This window comes from Diorhabda carinulata, chromosome 1 (assembly GCF_026250575.1).
Source record: "Diorhabda carinulata isolate Delta chromosome 1, icDioCari1.1, whole genome shotgun sequence".
Lineage (NCBI taxonomy): Eukaryota > Metazoa > Arthropoda > Insecta > Coleoptera > Chrysomelidae > Diorhabda > Diorhabda carinulata.
In genome coordinates, this window is record NC_079460.1 from 25,931,553 (window position 1) to 25,951,925 (window position 20,373).

The following is a 20,373-nucleotide window of genomic DNA, read 5'->3' on the forward strand; positions in this document are numbered from 1 at the left end:
CATCACTAGCACGAAAGTCACTTGACAGACTTTTTTTTGCGCAAAAATCTTCGCCTTCTCTCGGAATCGGTAAATTCGCAATTCTGGCATGGTTGAACCACTTAACTAAAGCCTCTTTAAATTGTGGAAATTCACCCTTCTTGAAACGTTTCATTTTGCTATTAGAGCTGGCCGCAATTGAGGGTGATAGTGGATGGAGAGACATTAAACCGACGAGACACATCATTTTGTTTCTCTCCACTAGCAACAGCAGAAATTATACCCTTTTTTTTTATTGATAAACACTTTCTTTGTGGCGCCATAGTGAATACTAACTATATATAAACAATACAGAACTTGTAAACAAAGACCCCCTTCCTCCCACACTTTATACCTTATATAGGGATTTTTTTCAGAGTCATACGAATTGTAAGACGTTTCCTTCACATTGCAGCCTGGAAAAAATATGCAATACCAAGGGGACCGAAATATATGGCGTTTTTACGAATTATCGAGATTTTTTCAAGGGACCAGCAGTTTTATACGATATATCGAGATTTACGATATAACGGTATACGAATTACCGAAATTCTACTGCACTTATTTATACATGAAATATTTATATTTATTTTATTTCACAAAAAGACAACAAAATCTTTCGACAACTTATCTCAAGCTTCAAATGTTATTGTCAACATATCCCGCCAAATTTCAGATTTGCTAGTGAGTAAAAATGGCTTAACCAAGCTAGACCGTTTTTGCCACAAGATGTTACTGCTATGGAAAAAGATATTTAGTGGCGCTATCTCTTAGTAACATGAGAAACTGAGATTAGGCCATTTTTACATCGAAATATTGACAGTAGTGAATTAGTTTATGTACTAGGGAAATTGTTGGTTAGGCCACATTTTCGCGGACAGCCTCATTTAAAATCTTTTGTGGAAAATCTATGGAAACTAATATCTCTACCTCTACAGTTCGTATTGTTATTTGTGCCTGAAGGTACAGAACTAGAAGGCATTTCAATTTCAATAACTACTCTATAAACTCAATGTAAATAAATATAAATCAGTCAGCTGGTGACAGCCAATATGGCGGAAAGTGGGACTGCGCAGTAGAGGTCGTAAATTGGTCTTCGGTAAGAACATACCTTGTAGTCTTTACATCATGCATACAGGTCTGAAAACGAAGGCAAATTTTTGCTGGTGGGGGGACAAACGCTTATTGACCGACAATTAGTGCGCGGCTAAGCCACTACGAGTCGTTATTGTTTCGCTAATCGTACTGAGCAAGCGCACTACGTAATAAATGCCAGCCATTTTTCTCATATATAGATATATATCAATACTTTGAAAAGGTAATACATAGAAATCCAGCATTTTCAATTTCACATGCAGCGCGCTTGTCCAGTTCAAGTAGCGAAACAGTAGTGACTCGAGTGGCTTCGCTTATTAAGGGTTCGTCCCCTACCACCTTCGTTTCCAGACCTGTATGCAAGACCATGGAACAGTCGGAACAGACTGAAGAGCGATGTTGATGTTTGTGAATGAAACGAACGATGTATCGACGATATATCGTTCACCAAAACATCGATGTTTATGAACGATACCTCGATGTTTTACAAACATCGATGTATCGTTTGCATTGTTAGTCGTATGACGGTGTTGTACAATTTGATTGAAAATTGGGCGAGCACACACTCACGTCAGACCAAAATGTTGGAAGAAAATCAGAAGTAACGCACTTAATTCAAGATTGTTTACAACTTTATGTCAAGAAGTGGGATCAGAGCATGTACAACTATTGTTACACGTCGAAGTACGAAGTATTAAGAAATGAGGTACAATTGTTTTTAAATCAAAAGGGATCATTCTTGAGCAGACATTTTCAGAGCAAAGAATGGGTAGCCTTGCTTTCGTACCTATCAGACATATTTTCACTGGTAAATGAACTAAATTTAAGTCTTCAAAGTAAAACTAATACAATTTTCAACTTCTACAATAAAATGGATGCTTTCAAAAAGAAATTGAAACTCTAGTATAAACGTGCGGAAGAAAACACTTATGATATGTTTGCTTTTTTCTTTGATTACATTAATACTACTGACATGGATCAGAAGAGCTTTATCAGCGTTATTTTGGAGCATTTAAAAGAACTATCAATATCTTTTGATCAGTATTATCCCCCAGAAGAAAATGTACGTTCAGGTAATCTGTGGATAATCAATCCATTTATTTATAATTTTGATAACAATCTCACTACAGTCCAGGAAACAGAACTTATTGAACTGTCTTCAGATCTAGGACTTAAATCACTATTCAATTCAATAAATATATATCAATTCTGGATAAAGACTGCAACAGAATACCCCAATCTTCATGCAAAGGCGTTGAAGATTTTATTGCCTTTTTCCTAAACTTATCTATGTGAAACTACATTTTCGGCTTTGACTGTTATTAAGACGAAACATAGAAATCTACTTGATCTTGCGCCTGCTTTACGTATTGCTGTAACTGGTTTAAAGCCTAGAATTGACAGTTTATTCAGCAACAAAGACCAGCAGCAAACTCATTAATTTTAGTTTTTATATATCCTTTATTTTGATAAATTATTTTTTGCTTATTTGGTATCTACTTACGTTGTTCACATTTCGACTCATTGTTGTTTTGGCTAATATATTAATTAAAAAAAATAAATATATCATTCATGTTGGAATTTTCTTGGAGTTTTAATTAAGTTTTGGTGCTTTTATTACTTTAGTTTTGGTGCAATATTATAAGTAAGTTGAATATACTTACAACTGTAAATTATAACAAACAAAATGCTTTAAAAATTATGTATGTCTTCATGATTTATCTTTGTGAAAAATTGTGCATTAGGTCGAATTATTAATATTACCGGTCCGCGCGAACGTGCCGAAATATTTTACCGGTCCTTGGAGTAAATTCAGTTGAGAAACACTGCATTAGAGGTCGCAAAATTTGTGTCTTATTTTAACAATGAAGGGGTCTGTTCTAAGGCAAAATAAAGCTATTTAAATGTATTTTTGTTTCATCTACTTACTCACATTTTCTTCATCTGATCGGTTAGAAACACATGCCCGGGGTACATCTTGAACATTCAGGAATGACAGCAATTCAAAAATACTATAACTTTGGTTCATAAATATCATTAGTCCCTTTTCCAGATTTGATTGAATTTATTTCTAATTTTATTTCCTTTTTATACGACGATTGATAATTGTTAATTTTCTTTTTCACAAAATCTTCATTAGCTTCTTTATTTACTTCTTGAAAATTTTGTTCTCATACATCACTCTTTACTTTCTAAAGGAACTCTTGTTCGCTGTAAATTTCATGTGACATTTTCCACAATAATTATACACACGACAAAAAGCAATTCAACAGGAATTTACTGGTTAGATAATAAAAAATCGATCCAATTGACGGAGTTGTACTGCAGCAGTCAGATCTGCCTGACTGAGGTCAAAATAGTATTTCGTTGAAGCATCGGACATACGTGATGAAATTGTATTCAATTTCGTTGGATGCGATCAAATCATACGAGGCTGTAGTATCGTGAGTGGCCCGCTTAAGAGAAACAAAATTATATATGATCAATAATTGCATGTCCGATAAGAACAGTATAGAATATGGCAAGATCTGAAATTTGAGAAATTGATAGTTATTAGGTTAATATTTGCTTTGTATTTAATTATGCAAAAATGTTCAGCTGATGCATTGATTTTATTTACTAAAAATTCTGGTTTCTCATGATTTAAGTATGCATTAGGTATTCAATTATCTCGTTTTTGAGAATCAGATCAGATTTTGAATATTTCTATAATTTTCACCATTTAAAACTTGATTGATTTTTATTTCAATAATTCATATAAATAAACACATGATTCTAACCTTTGGAGTTATTAGGACAATTGGAGTGTTGCTAACAGAAAATTGTATTTTAAAATATAATTTTCAGTATAACAAATTGATTTTCGAAGCTAACTTCCTTTTCACAATATTTAGTAGAGTTGTTTAAGGTTCTCTTGAATAAGAATCCACCAATGTATTTAGAGTTGTTAGAAATTATTATAAAGGAATTTGGTTATCAATAAATTTTGAAATTCACAAGTTTATCAATTACATACAATTTGTGGATCCATAATTCAGTTATTTTAGTAATAAGTCGATTTATATATTGATTTATTATTAATTTATAAATAGAGTTTTTGCTACATCAATAGTTTTTATTAATTTAGACAATCCCTTTAATAAAAGTGTATCATATTAAAATTCATGCTTTTATATTAAAATTACTTATTCTTCAAAAGCAAATTGTGAATTAGTTATATATCAATGTTTATTATAATTTGATTGGATACCAAACAAATATTTCCAAAAAAGTAGCTTTTGTATGACCTGCACCATTAAGTAGATTAGCAAAAATAAGTAATGCCAAATCAATATTATAGGCTGATGCATACTCAATGTTTAATCATTTGTGACACAAATATACAATCGAGATGAAAGACACTTGCGAGCGATTGTAATAGAGATGGAAGATGTCTGGCATTTTCTTTGTTTTGCTTACCACTACACAAACACTCACAATTACACTGTTTGGCGCGCATTTCTATAACCAAGTTATCATATTTAGAGACTGAAGGTACAGTTTACTAGTAATTGTGAGTGTTGGTGTAGCTGTAGTCTAAATAGTGTGTTCGTATGAATATCACCAACGGTTCAAAAATTTCAACTTACATACACACATACATAAAATATTTAACCAGTTTGCAAGTTTTGCTATTAATTTCTTACACCATAAACAACTAATTCATAATAGCACATACTTAAAAAAACTTTATTTTGTATTGATTATCACATATAATTTAAATTAAATATAAAATGAGAATACTGAAACCAATCAATTATTATTTATAATTTGCTATAGATATCTGAATTTGAAGAATTAATATCTTATGCAATTAATTTTTTCTGTAAGTTCTACATATAACAAATATTCATACAGACATTAAATACATTTTATTTTTTTTATCTAAACAACTATTTTTAACAAATATTAATAGTGATCCAATTTATCACTTATATTCTGAAATTCTGATATTTCATAATATTCAAACATACAAAAATATCTATTACTTTGAGATTCTAAGGATTTGTAAAAATTATGTCTACATTCAAGGGCATAACAAATACTTTTTAATGACTAATAGAATTTAGATCTAGAGGAAATCCACAAAAAATAGATTGATAATCAGATTTAAAGATTAAAACACATAGATTGAAACATTAAAAATTACCGCGCATCAAGAAAATCTAGTCAGCTACACCAGCATTCACAATTACACAGTCTACCGATTGTTTTCATAACGAAGTTATCGTTTTTAAAGTCTGAATATGTGCTACAAGTCTCTGAAGATAGTAAATTGATTATAGCATCAGTTTGTGTAATTGTGAGAGTCAGCCTAGTGGCAGTTTGAATATACAGTTCCAGAAATTTCAATGTAAATATGAAAAATACATCCTTATTTCTATAAATAATTGTGGAAGTGATTTTTCATTCTCAGAATTTCAGAACCTAAATTTTATTATTCACCCAATAATAACAAAAATATGGTCAGTCTTTTGCATATATGGTCTATTATTATACATTATGTACATTTACACAAATAATATGTATTGAGTAGCATAATGTTTGACTAGAGTACCTTCTTTGAAAATCATAGTTGATTTAAAGGATTTTAAATTGTTTCAGACTTCAAAATAAGATTTAATTATGTCTACATCTCAAGTTAGAGAGTTAATGGGCAAATTTGACTATGAAAAACATTAATAAATAATTTAAATAACATATTCTGAAACAACTGTAAATGTATTAATTTTTGAATTCCTGCTCAAGGGCGTCAGTACAGGTTTTACAAATAGCCCCATCAGGAGTTGGATTCTTACATAGATTACAAACATATAAATGTCTTTGGAGAATATCATGGGTTTCTCTTTCAGTTTCACTTATATGATTTTCTCCTTGATCCTCTAGATCAACATGAGCTAATTCACGTTCAATTTCATTAAGTACTTCAGTTACCTCAGTATCATTCATAAGCCTGGAGGCTTCCGGATCTTCTGCCAAAACTGCTCTCAGATCACTTACTGATCTGTAGGAAATAAGCTCTCCATAATTATCAACTAGTAATCTGAATCTGTCCACACTCCTGCTTCTATTGCCTTTCAGTCTAGTGAGAAAATTCTAAAAAGAACAAAATTTAATCATTTAGATAAAGTGTTAATATGTTTAACATGAGACAATTCTACAATCTATAGTTTGGTATCTTACTTACTTACATAGTAAAATACCAAACTATATATTTTAATCTGGAACAAATTTTTTTTCACATTTTGTTTTAGAGTCCATGAGTTATAAGAATGAAAATGTGTACCAACAGTATTTACATACAGAGTTTTCAGTAAGAAACACTTCAATTATCTTGGAAATGGCTTACACTTTTATAAATTTTGATATTCTCATGATATTAACATTTGGTGTGTATAGAATGTAAGAAATGTGTAATACTTTTAATAATTTAACTAAAATTCTGTAACAAGATATACTGTACTTTTGTTAGAAACCAAACTGGTGATGTAAAAGATTTGTCTTAATCGGGGTGAAGAAAAACTGTATCGAAAATCTTTTAAGATTTTTTAAACAATAATGCACACTTGAATATTTGAGAAATAAGCTCATCCATGTGGAATAAGTTTGACTCAATAGTTGTCAGATAATGATTTCCATAGATGTGAATATTTGGCTGACACAATGATGAACAAATGCAACGATTGATCCAATTTTTAATTATAAGGTTATGTAAAATTATAGCGGGTCACTAAATAATTCTCTGTGGACAAGAGAATTTTGCAGCCAATATCGCCCTCCTCTTCTTTCAGTGATCCTCCAAAGGTTGAAGTGACCCAATTTATATTTGATTCAGCAGTTGTTTCCACGCTTGCTTATCCCGTGCAATCTTTTCGGCATGATGCAGGAGATCTGCCTCTTAGACATTTGCCTTCCACTTCCCCTTCTATGATTAATCGTTCCATTGTTCCTGATCTTCTAGCCATATGTCCCGGGTACTGCAGATACATGTAGTTTATTCTGTTTAGCAACCTTGTATGTGGACCAATTTTTTGTAATACAGATAGGTTGGTTTGGTGTTTGATGTTCTGCCCATGATACTCGTAAGAGTAGTCTATAAACCTACATTTCAAAAGCCTCTATTCAGTTTTTATCTGCTTTGTTTAAAGTCCATGTTTTCACTGTATATGTTGCAATGGGAAATAAAGATAAGAGCATCAACTAGACGGAGTTTCGTTGTATTCATTATAAATTTGTCATTCCATATTTTATTCAACTTGGTAGTCACTAATCTTGCATAGTCAGATGATGGCGCCAATATCCACAAAAGATTAATTAATAAAATAGTAGGTTCCTTTGTTAATTAACAAAACTTCAATGGTTCGACTTAAAAAATAGTATTCTACCTGAGTAACTATTTTCATTTGCTTTTAATTTAGAAATTACATTATTTGAAACTTTCAGTCAATAACAATGTCTCAAGATGAATTAGGAGGTGCCCTGATCTTTCTGCAACAATCATTTATACTATTTCCTATAGGGTCACTTAAAAAACTTTGATATAAAATAATATCTGCTAATAGGCTGGGATGTAACAAAATGGATTGAAAAGTGTTGAAAATCGCCTGTAACAATATTAAGTTTTTTTTTTTGTAAAATCCATAATTTCCTTACTTGCAAATTAGAGCACATTCTTTTAACATGATTCGAGCATCTAAGTTTTTGTTTTCAGTTGTATGTTTTCTGAGACCAGATTGGAAAAAGGTTTTTACAGCAGTTAAGTATGTTAAACAGTTTTACAAATTATTATATTGTTATACTGCATATTATATAAAAACCTTTTCTAAAGATAGTGTTATATATTAATATGTCCTTATAATAATAGTGTTACTGCTTATAAAAGATGCTAGATTTTTCATTTTGAGGTTAGAAATTCCATGAATAAAAAAACTTACTCTTCTGAAGTCATTTCTTATGGTCCCAGTAGTTCTGTTATGTGTCCAATCACTTGCGGCCCTACGCAATCTAATTCCTGGATTTTTTTGTGGCTTATCTCCCATTATTTACAATTTTTTAGATACAATAAATTTAAAATCTCCAAACAAATAAATTTAATGGCGTCTATTTGTTATTGGTCTATCAATGACATTAGTGATTAGCGACTAGCGTTGCCAATATTAAAAGAACTAAAAACCAGAGAACTGAAAATCCATACTCAGTAAATGTATTATATATATATATATATATATATATATATATATATATATATATATATATATATATATATATATATATATAATGTATAAATATTATTTTTGTACTCAATAAACTAGAACATCGAATTTTTCAAACATTTCAAGTTCCGCCTTGAAATATACTGACAACTCGTAAAGCCATCTTGGCTCCGATGTCAACTGATGTAATGATGTGGAAAAGTGCTTACTTCGCTGGGCGTGTATTCATGAGAGTTATAAATCTTACTTATACAAACTATTTATGATAGATAAAAGGTGCAAAACTCTAGCGGAATCATTCGGTGGCACATACGTTACCAACTCAACACGTTCAGAAGCAGACGCCATATTTCGGAGCGCTTTTAATTTGTAGCAGTAGTAGCAGTCACGGAACTAAATTGTCAGAAAAATGAGCAGAAACGAAGAGAGCCAGACCAGAAATTTAGTAAATAGAATGTATTTTGTGATCAAACATTCAAACAAAAAAAATGATTGAATTCGTTTATGAAGGTATTAGAGCTACATGATTTATTTTCTATAATTTCGTTTTGAATTTTTATGCCCATTTTTATATCCATATAAAAGCGGGTAAGAGATGGATACATCTCTTAATTCTTACATTCAATAAAAGTAACCAAAATGATCCTTGTTTAAAGTATACCTGTCAAAAACTAACAATTGACATAAAACAGAAAATGCTTCACAGCTATATATGTAATAGTCCTATATGGAAAGTTTTTATAAGTGGAAGGTGTTCCGCCTAAGTGAAACAAATCGTGTATAATTCTACGCTCTTTTGCGCGCATGCTTCATACGTAGTATAGATAAAGTCTCGAACAAGATAGAAAATGAATACTGTCCTCCCCAAAACGTAGAGACGTTTTTTCCCATAAGTACTGTCCATATAGGAGGATTACATATATGTTCACAGTGAACGTTCAACACGTTCCAGTAAGAGTGAACAGTTGGCGTCTATTCACGACACTAGTAAATAATGTATATGTATTTCGGAATACATTTAGATTCCATAAAAGATCAGGTTAATCACTACGTTTTCACGACTCCTGAAATATTCTTTTGGGCGTTCCTTATAGCGACTACGATCGTTGTGGTCTCAGCGAGAACGTCACTCATGACGTCATGACCCACGTTCACGAATACCTTTGTCAAGAAATGGGTCGAAACTCGAGCATCCCAAATTAGAACCATGAGGATCTATTTCATCATTTTATGCGGTATGGAATATCATAAGTAATTTTGAAGCATTCTTGTGATTTTTTCTGTTTTGCCATTTGTTAATATTTATCTTAACACTTAAAATGCCTTGTAAGCCATTCCACTTGGGTTTAGGATTATATCGCTCTGAATTAAGTGGAACGGTAAAGATCGAGGTCATGAACGTGATTGTCGTGGGTACTTAGTAGGATGCGTAGATGAACTATGTGGAATGCACCCATATATTAACATCCTGTGTTTTATCTTGCAAACCTTAGTTCAACTTCCAACCGCAAGAGGAAAATACCCATGACTATGAAGCGGTATATTTCAATGTGCGTATTTTTACAATTTTTACGTCTAATCTGTTACTTACAATATAAGAAACTTCGCTTTAAGGACAAAATTACTTTCAATCTAACTGTCACTAAAAAACCCTATTTTTGTCATTCAATTAACAACGAAAATTGATTTTTGTTGACAAAACGTGTTAATACATGTGTTATTTAACGTAATATAGGTAAAGGTTGCAATCTATTAATATTAAGAAGAAATATAATTGTCCACATACGATCGATAAAGATTTGATAAATTACCATTGCCGCTCCTAAGTTTCTATGGAAACTAGGGGTAGTGTGTGGTGAGCAAAAAGCTCAAGGAAAATCATTTAATCGTCATGAACTACAATGGGGAATAAGTTAGTCACGTTTACAGAACAACAATTAGAAAACTATCAGGTAAGTTTTGATATCTGTAATTTTTTAAAAAATTATTCGTATTGTATTAACAGGACTGTACGTTCTTCACCAGAAAAGAGATATTAAGGTAAATGTTTGATATAATTAAATTTTTTGAAAATATCATTTCACTTACAATCGTCCATTTATTTCAATAATGGCTCGGCCCATATAAAAAAGTTTTTGGGTACCATCGAGAACAATCATTAATTTGTACAACCAAGCTGAATTCGAAATGGGGCAGTTCAAACTCTATGCGCAATTTGGTAAATTGGTCTAGGTAAACTACAGCGCGATGTACGGGTTTGAATTAATCTCGAAGATCTTTTGGCAGATAATGGTTAAAGAAGTTTATTGAAATTTTGGCAATAAAGTTTCTTTAGGGTAGCATGAATGTTTGATTGCCCTAAGTGGACATTTGTTTTGTTCAGCCTGCACGTTGTGGATGTGCGATTGGTTTCTACATAATATTACAATTTCAGCTTTTTGCACTATTTCATTATGATTGTGTTCGCGTTCATATATCCTTGAATTATTACGTACCTTAAATATCTTAGGGTACTACTGGTGATAATAGTTTGTCTTTTCCAATGTACTCGTATTGTTATGATTGTAAAGAGTTGTTTTTCTAGTAATTCTTCTGAGTGACAATTACTCTGTTTTGGAAGCTTTTATCAGCAGTATATTATTTTTTAAAAAGGTATGATATTAGTGTTTTGTAGGATATGCTTCCTAACCGTTGCTACCAAAAATATCTCCATCATATATAAGAAAGTCCTTTGTGATTAGGTCGTATAACAAAGGTTAGAGTACTGAACCCTGTGGTACTCCATAAGATATGGTTCTATTGTGTTATCATTGAATTGAAAAAAATAGATTTGTTAAATGAAATCATAGTCTTCTTTATTAAAGAGTTTTGTGCATTAATTATCAATATATGGATTAAAGCCCCGAGCCATTCGACACAGGCATATACTTTGAGCGGTTGTACTATGACCCTCTCTAAAATCGTTTACGGGGATATGATGTGTTTATCAGTGAATCTTTGCATTCTTTTTAGTATTCTATTTTCTATTGCCTTTGCTATTTAGTTTACTAAAGTTATTGGCATGTAGCTTTACACATAACATAGTTAGCTTTTATAGTGGGAATGACACTGGAAATATTGAGCATATCGGAATAGTGTTCAGTTTTGAGGAAATAATTTATGGTATGAATGAAATAAATTTTTTATTAATATATTGTATATTCGTAAACCATTTTTGCTCTGGTTGTTTCGTTTCTTAGTTAATGTGTTGTCACCGTTGGAATCTGAGGGACGGTCTTTTTAAGAGATACAATTTTTTTTCTGTTTTTTTTATTTGATAAGCTTTTTTATTGGAAAGAATTTATTAGGTTTATATTATCGAGAAAATGTTTGATAATAATTTTGTTGAATACTCATATATTACAGAAAATTATTTTGAGATTGATTGAGTTTTTGGTTTTGAAAATGTGTATGAATCGTACAAATAAATAGCATTTGCATGGGGATTTCATTCATTCACAAGACTTCTTTCTCAGTTCATTTATACAATTACTTTTTTTGTATACAGATAAAAATGTCTATTCACATCATTGCTAGCTCGAAAATAAGAATTTTTAAAGCCATATTTTAATTGTTTTCGAAAAGAAAAGACCACTTACCCGGCTATAAGCCGCAACAAATATTTACTTCAATTTCCCTTGAGAACCTGACGATTCACACCGTCCCATGTTGACTTACAGCCATAAGAAGGATTCCATGAGCTATATAGAGTTTCGGACTTCTTTGCTATGTGTGCTTTCTCGTTCAGCTTTTCTAATCTCAACAGAAGACGACTTGTTCCTACTTTCTATTGTAAAAAAATGTTTGGGGAAAACCGACGAAAAGTCAACCACTTTCACCTTTTCGGAGAATAATCTATGGCGGTATTTAGCCATATTTACATTAGAAAATGGTTAAAACCTGGTCTGAAGAAAAGTTATTTTCAAGTTAGTTGATGAAATAAAATTTTGAATATTCTTTAGAATTATTTGTTAATATAATAAATTCTTTTTTAGGGTTTTCAAAAGGTTTCGGGAAGTTCGTCCCGATATTGTTCCGAAACAAATGAAGAAAAACGAGGCTATTAGCATAAGGATCCCATTAGAAGACAGTATAGAAAAAATTCCAGAGTTGCACGTAATTCAATGTCATAAATTAACAAAAGGGCGTATCCAGAATTATAATTTAATATTTCAACACAATCACTAAAGGAATTATTGATTATTATTTGATAATATAATGTCCTTACATTATTGGATACGTCCCAACAATAAAACATATTATTAGATTATTTTTTAGGAAAATCCCTTTAAAAAAAGAATATGCGAGGTATTCTCCAGAGATGGTAAAGGCAATTTATCCTTCGAGGATTTCTTAGATCTTCTTTCGGTTTTCAGCGAACAAGCACCGCGAGATATAAAAGTTTTTTACGCCTTCAGAATCTATGGTAAGTCTAACCAGTTTTTTACTTATGTTCATATATACCGCTGTTGAAAAAGAATTTAAATTATTCAAATTTTTAATCTATATAGAAGTACATGTCCAATATTGAACTGTTCTATTCTATTAGTAATCAATTAACTTTTATACTCTCCTACCTGTACTTACTCTCTATACTCATTCCTCTCTTGCTTTTATCTTTCATCAAATCTGTAGTTCATCTGTTTTTTGCTAACGATTTCTCCACTTTATCGTACCATGGTCTTTCTAACCAAACCAAAATTTTTCTTCCTAATTAGTCTTTGACTTTTCTGTTCTCTCTCTCTCATGTCTTTAATATTTGACAACTTTCTTATCTATATTCTTATCTAGTTCGGTGTCAGGTTTCTTTTCCTTAAATTTTTTATTTTACTCATATATTTTTGCAAATCTGAATATCGCATTGTTACTAATCCATTTTCAGTACATAGTTCAATATTTCTTATTCCGTTGTTATTTTCACCATTTCTACATCTTTTCTTATTATGACTATACTCTTGTTCCTCATTCTTTTGTTAAAAGGTAAACTTTTACTTCGGTCTTTGGAGGCGAAGTGTAATTGTGAGTGTTGATGTAGTGGTGGTGTAAACAGTTTGTTCTGTGTGAATATCATCAAAGGCTCTAGAAATTCCAGCTTAGAGGACATATAGCATCTATATTTTGTGTGCCATTCACTTTATGCTTTCTCATAATTTTCTCTTCATAAAGATCGATTCTCAATTGCATCTTGGAAGTTCCATTTCTTTTGTATGCCTTCTTTGTCTATGTATTAATTATCAAATGATTTATTACTTCTTTATATCTGTTTCATACATTTTTACTATCTTTATTTTTTCCTTTTATTCTTTTCTTACTTCTCGTATTTCTTCCTTTGTATTTTCTATTCACGATTTTATTTCCAGCCTTGATCCCGTTAACTGTCATAATAACTTTTTGGCTTCCTTTCTTGTAGGTTTTTTGTTTGTATTCTTGCTACCTTCACTTTGCTTTGCTTGTAGTGATGAAATAAGGAAGCCTCTGATCTGATCTTTTTGGCAACTCGTATCGAGATGATTTCTGACGATGAAGAGCTTGGATTGCCGTTCAATGCCATATCACGATTTCTGACATCCTGTTGGCGTAACTGGAAAGAGCGACATATTTTCCACGGTTTGCGAAAAAAATTCTATCATTCTATCTATCATAATGTGTGTTTTTCTAATGCTGCTACTGAGAACCTTTTTCTTCTGATGGTCTTTTGGGCTGATGGTCTTTTGGATTGCTCGAGGAATCAATACGATAACAGAGTTGTAAGAACAGGAGAGGTTTTCCGAACATAAAATGGGATTTGTTTCAACATGCTCCCTTGGGCCTGGACTTGGCTTCTTTTGATTAACATTTGTTAACTCCTACGAAGAAGTGCTTTGAGGAGAGCATTTAGCCGATTGTGATTGTGGCATATTTGATGGCGGCCACTTTTTATGCAGAAGAAATTGGTAAACGGTACCAAAAGAATAATGGGGAAGACTATGTTGAAAAATAGAGGACAGCTCTACTTATAATACAATAATATAGTAATATATAACTATTTTTAAAACAGGTTTTCTAAAGTTACTTTTCAAAATTACCTATATCTATAGCTATTGTTTTGTAATTCGAACTTCCATTTTCGAGATTATGTGCGTTTTCTAATTTTTGTTACTCTTTATATATTTATCAATACAGGTAGCCATTTCGAAACACTATTTTTATACAATATTCTTTATGTTATTTTCTTCATTCTCTTTGAGTCTATCGATAAATAGTAATAGAAAATTGAAGGAAGGAATGACGGAAAATTGTAGTGGCACATATTCGGGGTGTAGAGCTACAACAATAAGGTTATTATTATTGATTACAGGTTTCTGAGGGTATTATTAGCATATCCATTTGAATTCAATAACGGTTACTAGTTAAAATATGAGAAAATGTGGAAAGTTCTTTCCTTATTCAGTACTACAAGTACCTACGTTAAAAATTATTTGCATCAAATTAGAAACATTTTACGTAACTGACTTCTTGTCGTTTTGTTGCAGACTTTGATAGTGATCAACATGTAGGACCTGAAGATATTGACCAAGCATTGCTTCTGCTCACAAGAAACACTCAAGAACTGACTTCAGATGATAGGCAACAAATTGCTGAGAAAGTTATTGAAGAAGCTGACGTAGACGGAGACGGGAAACTTTCTTACATGGAATTCGAACATGTTATTACTAGAGCTCCTGATTTTCTATCTACCTTTCATATACGAATCTAAATTGGTATTCCAATTTTTTCTCAACATTTTATAGTATTAAAACATATTTTTTAGAATATTTTCTTAAAGACGGTCTACCCGATAATGATTTGTAAAATGTATAGAAGCTGTTACTTATGTAAATGGTTATTCATAATACTTTACCCACTCAATAATTATCAATGATATTGACTGGGAAAACTCCTTCCAAAATTCTCTCTCTATTACAAAAGGTGAAAAAAATCGAGGGTCGTAATACTTCCGCATGCATATGGTGCAAGATGACTTGAATTTGTTTTTTAATGTCATGTTTGAATGAAGTAGATCTTATAATATAAATCAGAATCGCCCTTGAATTATATCGCATACTTACATCGCACACGAAACAACAGCAAACTATGTCTTCAAGATTTCGTTATATACTCGAGTAAACTAGACAAATCATTTGTCATGACAAGATCATATAGCTATATAGTCTTCAATCCTTCGGTTCTCACAGCTGAACAAACTAAGCCTAATAAAGTCCTGTAAAAATGAGTTGAATCCCTTAAAATATGAAAGTTTTTCATATGTGACGGTGAGGGCAAAAATGAACTTTTCTTTTACTTTTCAATGAAAAAATTACTTTGCTGCCAAAAAAATATTTTATTATTCTAATATAATTGTTGATTCTACACACTTGGCTTACAATTGTTTTAAACCGTCAAAAAATCATTAGATACGCATTTGTCGCGTCGTGAATTTTTAATAATAGGAGATCTTTTGACCAGTATTAACTAGGCACTAGATGAGTATTGAAACTAATTTTGACTAATGACATCAAAAACATGGCGGAAAGTAAAAATATAATCAACATAGTAAATGTGTTATCGTCAACCGCCGTCAACCGCCATCGTAAATAGCGGACCTTGTTAATACCTGCATTTCCTGTCTAAGGCCGCACACATAAGAAAGCAGGCTGCCTGCTTACCGGCAATCGGCGCCGATAAGCGATAGCTTGTCAATGGTCCTAGACCAAAACAAAACTTGTCGGAACTTGCAATAAGTGTAAACCGGTAGCAACGAATTTACTGGAATGAATTTTCAACCCTTGGTCTCTTGTGTCAGCGTCGGACGTGGTCACATGATTGTTAAATAATGATGGATAGTGAAATTTTGATCGCCGTAATTTTGGGACCTGCCTTTTGGGACAAGCGACTAAAATCTCACAGCAATCTACATATTACGCAAAAGTTTTGGAACGAAATAGAAGCCGAAATGGGATGATTAGATGGTAAGATTTTTATTAATAATAGCCAGATCATTTCCAATATTATATGGAAAATAAACAATACAATCAGTAAATTCCATAAACAAAAATGCAGGATAATCATAAAGAAGGATGTTTTGAGAAAAAGTTTGTAAAGATATCTTTAAATTTTGTAGCTGTATTTGATGACCTTCTAGTGCTCTGATTTTCTCGGTTCTTTCGGACAATTTCTACTTCAGTTAGGTGATTCTGAAAATATATACGGCATTTTGAATTTAATATGCCAAAAGTAGATTTTATTGTTTTTCGAGCTCCAGAGAGTCTGCTGTTAAAACATTCCCGATATTTAGGTAATTTTTTCCTCCCAAAAGTTTAAGTAAAAATTCCATAACTGGATAGGTTTCGTCCCCGATAAAAACATATGGTGCATTCCTATTTGTTCTCAGATCAGAAGGTTCTTGTATTTTAAATTCCTTTTTAATGATGACTCAGTAAAAGATAGAGGACTAAAAAGTTCCGCCGCCACTTTGCCTTCCGTAACCTCCTATGTCTATCGCAACTAGTTTAAAATTTGCATCTGCAATACCTTGGAGTACAACAGAATAAAATTTTTGAAATTAAAAGACATAGATCCAGAATTTTTAGGGCAAATAACACGGATATGCTTTCCATTAATGGCATCTATTACGTGAGGAAAGTTCCACTTTTTAAAAGTGTCTCTCGTTGGAATAGGCATGCTGCAAATCTTCCCATATTGCCGGTACAGTTTCAGATATAATTTTTTCTACACTTGAGGCTCCCATTCGAGAAGAGGATGTCAGAGACCTAAACGAACTGCCTGTTACTAAATACCTGAAACAAATATTGTTATTTTTATACAGGACTGATAAGTATACTTTTTTTTTTCAGAGAACGTGCTACGAAAAATGAAAGTATTTGCGGGATCAGTTTGCAGTGGAATTAGGAAAAATTCCCTAATCTCGGTCAGAGAATTTTCATTCGCCCTTTTTTTTTAAATATAGTGAAAGTTAGAGTTTCCAGTGAAAACTGAAGGGTAAATACTGCAGCAAGTACACAAATCGTAGGTGTTCAAGCTAATTAAGGTTAATGAGGTTTCTGTTGACGAGTCATCCATCCAAATACACACACAACAAACAGAAGATAACACTGGAATAAGCACTAATGAAGCCACCGAAACCGATACAAATGATGGGAAAACCACAATTCATATCGAACAAGCAGAAAATCATAACAATGAGGCGATAAGAAAAAAGGGTTAGGTTGTTGAGTTGTAATGATAAAATTATAAAAAGTGGGGAACAAACATTGGAATATTTAGAACAAAAAGCTAAGCGATCGTGGGGGACAGAGAAGGACGATAATCACTAATATTTTTTAAAATGTGCGTAAAATCCAAGCTAACCAAATACTGTCATTTTGAGGAAGAAATTGTTAAGCAATATGCGTTTCTTCCTACTATGGCAGTTCATATGTTTCTTCATCTACAACCAGTTTCACCAATATTTAGACATTCAACAGTGGGTACACTTCATGATACAGAGTTGGAATTTAAAAGAGGGTGCCATATAAGCATGCTTGTAAAAACCCAAAGCACCGGTGAAACGTCTTTATTATTTTTTACAATTTACTGCAAGTGGAATACATTACTTTTCCTTCCACAATGTTGTCTTTTATTTTTATAAGAGTGCACTTCTTTGAATACTATCTAACATCCACAACCCACTATTCTGAAAGAAGTCTTCCAGGAATGCTTTTCTCATCGGTATAAGTACATTGTAAAATTTTAGTGGGAATTTCCTTAAAATGTCACCTTCAACTTTATAATAATCTATGTCAATTTTTGATGACACTCCTATATACAGTAATTAACTAGACTTATCGAATCACAGATGGGTCTTTCTTGTCCAACTTTTCTAAGATAAGCGAAACCTGTACGTTTTTAATTTGGGATATGTTTGTGTAGAATAGATAACAATCGCTTTGAAAGATTTAAAGAAATAATATTTTGTATTAGAACATTTTCGATGCTTTAGTGGTGACGTCATAGGAACATTTTCAAATGTCGGAGCTCCAAACAAAACAAACTTTGTTTGCACTTGATTTCCTAAAGGAGAATAGATCAGTTTACTTTCACTTTCTGGAGACTATAAGTTGGTAATTGTGATTGTGGGTTGGGAAGTAGTGTAAACAGTGTGTTCAGTAGTAATATCACCAACGGTTACAGACATTCCAACTTAGTGATAAACAAGCTGATCACCTGACGAGGAAGGCCAGTGCAACTACTTTCATTGGATCACAACCTTTACAATACAAAAAAATCTTCCATTAAGTAAAGAGGAGCTAAAGAAAATTGCTAGTATACTCACTGGATACTGCCTATTCAAGTACTACCCAAAGAAGATTGGAGAAACTTCCGATAGGTCTTATCATTTCTGCAAACCAGAAATAGCCTAGCTCCCTATCGGTGACTGCGGGACAGTCCATCGACAAAGACTACGGTACTCACATTCACTATTTGTAAAACCAGAAAGCGGAGTCATATTCTCCTCAGACAGATAGCTAACTTTGTAAGTTCGGGGTAGATATTAGAACAATAAATCTGTTAGTCGATTTATGCACTTTACGCCCATCTAATTTAATTCAAAAATCAAATAGGAACTGTATAGTATACTAATTAACCTTTGTCATAGTTGACTGACACAAATCAGTCAGTCCATTAATTTTGTTGTGATAAGCAATTAAACATCATACTAAGTGTGGAGCAATAAAGAATATCGGACAAAGTATAATGGATGACGAATATCAGCGATGAAAAAGAAAATCGCGTTAATTTCATACTCTAATTCATCATAGCTTATACGAAAATTTATAACTACGGCTGATACAACTTTGGTTGATACTGGATCACTGACTGATAAAGATAAATTTGACGAATGAACGTGAATTATTTAATAAAACAAATAATGAAGCCTACTTTTTGATTTCTTATGTCTTTCAATTTTTTTATATTTGTTCAGCAATTGAGGTGAAAAATACTGTCTTTTTATGTTCTTTTTTTGAACTAAATGATGCAATGAAAGGAATAAATTTTTTGCGGAATCTATAAATTATATAAATATATATTATATAAATCAATGAATAGACCATGTAAATAAAAAGTGGATAAAAAGTCATTAAGGCCTGAACATTTTTTCTCCCCTTCAAATTTCAGCAAAAAGTAGATTAACTTGATACAATAAATTTTGTACTGATTATATTAAATTAAGTATACAAAGTTTTTTAATTTTACTGGAACATACTGTATTTCCCTATGTATGGAGTGCGGTCCATGAGTTCTTAGCCTAACATAGAAGGAAGGGTTATAAATAAAAAAACTATGATTATTTTTCAATATAATCTCTATACTATAATACACTTTACAGAACGTCTGACTAAAGATTCTATGCCACTATAAAAATATGATGCAATTTTAGAGTCAAAATACTTAATTTCATCGTCGCTGTTAAATCTTATATATCTTAACTTGGCTTTCAGCTTTGTAAACAAAAAATAGTCGGACGGAGTCAGGGCTATATGATAAGGTGTTCAATCTTTGTGAAGCCACATTTGTGTACATTAGCCTTGAAAAGCGAAGCACTGTGGACTGGAGTTTGGTATTTTGCAGGATACGTAAGCGTACTGACCGAAATAATAAAGATACATTAAGCAAACATAACGATTGTTGTTAACGATCACGATATATGAATGTTTATGAATTTTATATGCCTCGAAAAAACAAATTGCTAGGTGAGCGAAGTCAGCGAAAGGATTTTCTATGAAGTAGAAAGTTGATTTTTTTGCTTTTTGATTTACGCCGAGTTTACGAGGAAGATTTTATTTTGATTGATTAATTTTTGATAGAGCATCATATATCTAAATACGTCTGTGTTTATAAACATCTCTATACTATAATACACTTTACAGAACGTCTGACTAAAGATTCT

The 20,373-nt window shown here is 32.0% G+C and overlaps 2 protein-coding genes across 5 annotated transcripts; one reads left to right on the top strand and one right to left on the bottom strand.

Moving 5' to 3' along the window:
- Positions 1-1,435: 1,435 nt before the first annotated feature.
- LOC130900731 (uncharacterized) lies at positions 1,436-8,580 on the bottom strand. Of its 3 annotated transcripts, none has more exons than XM_057811668.1 (3): positions 8,088-8,376; positions 6,088-6,249; positions 1,436-3,641 (listed from the first exon to the last, which is right to left on the bottom strand). In XM_057811668.1, the coding sequence occupies exons 1-3, from the start codon at positions 8,190-8,192 to the stop codon at positions 3,465-3,467; spliced, it is 444 nt and encodes a 147-aa protein (XP_057667651.1). In that variant the 5' UTR covers positions 8,193-8,376; the 3' UTR covers positions 1,436-3,464. The 3 variants fall into 3 exon arrangements, 2 of the variants coding, with proteins under 2 accessions (XP_057667651.1, XP_057667566.1); XR_009060223.1 differs by having other exon boundaries at positions 1,437-2,993; positions 3,047-6,249; positions 8,088-8,580; XM_057811583.1 differs by having other exon boundaries at positions 1,437-6,249; positions 8,088-8,347.
- A 1,512-nt stretch (positions 8,581-10,092) lies between these two features.
- On the top strand, positions 10,093-19,563 carry LOC130900874 (calcium and integrin-binding family member 2). Of its 2 annotated transcripts, none has more exons than XR_009060229.1 (6): positions 10,093-10,318; positions 10,372-10,406; positions 12,401-12,521; positions 12,684-12,831; positions 14,918-16,393; positions 17,279-19,563. XR_009060229.1 is itself a non-coding variant. In XM_057811883.1 (6 exons), exons 1-5 carry the CDS (start codon positions 10,268-10,270, stop codon positions 15,139-15,141), a joined length of 579 nt encoding a protein of 192 aa, XP_057667866.1. In that variant the 5' UTR covers positions 10,099-10,267; the 3' UTR covers positions 15,142-15,145; positions 17,279-19,563. The 2 variants fall into 2 exon arrangements, 1 of the variants encoding a protein (XP_057667866.1); XM_057811883.1 differs by having other exon boundaries at positions 10,099-10,318; positions 14,918-15,145.
- Positions 19,564-20,373: the final 810 nt, after the last annotated feature.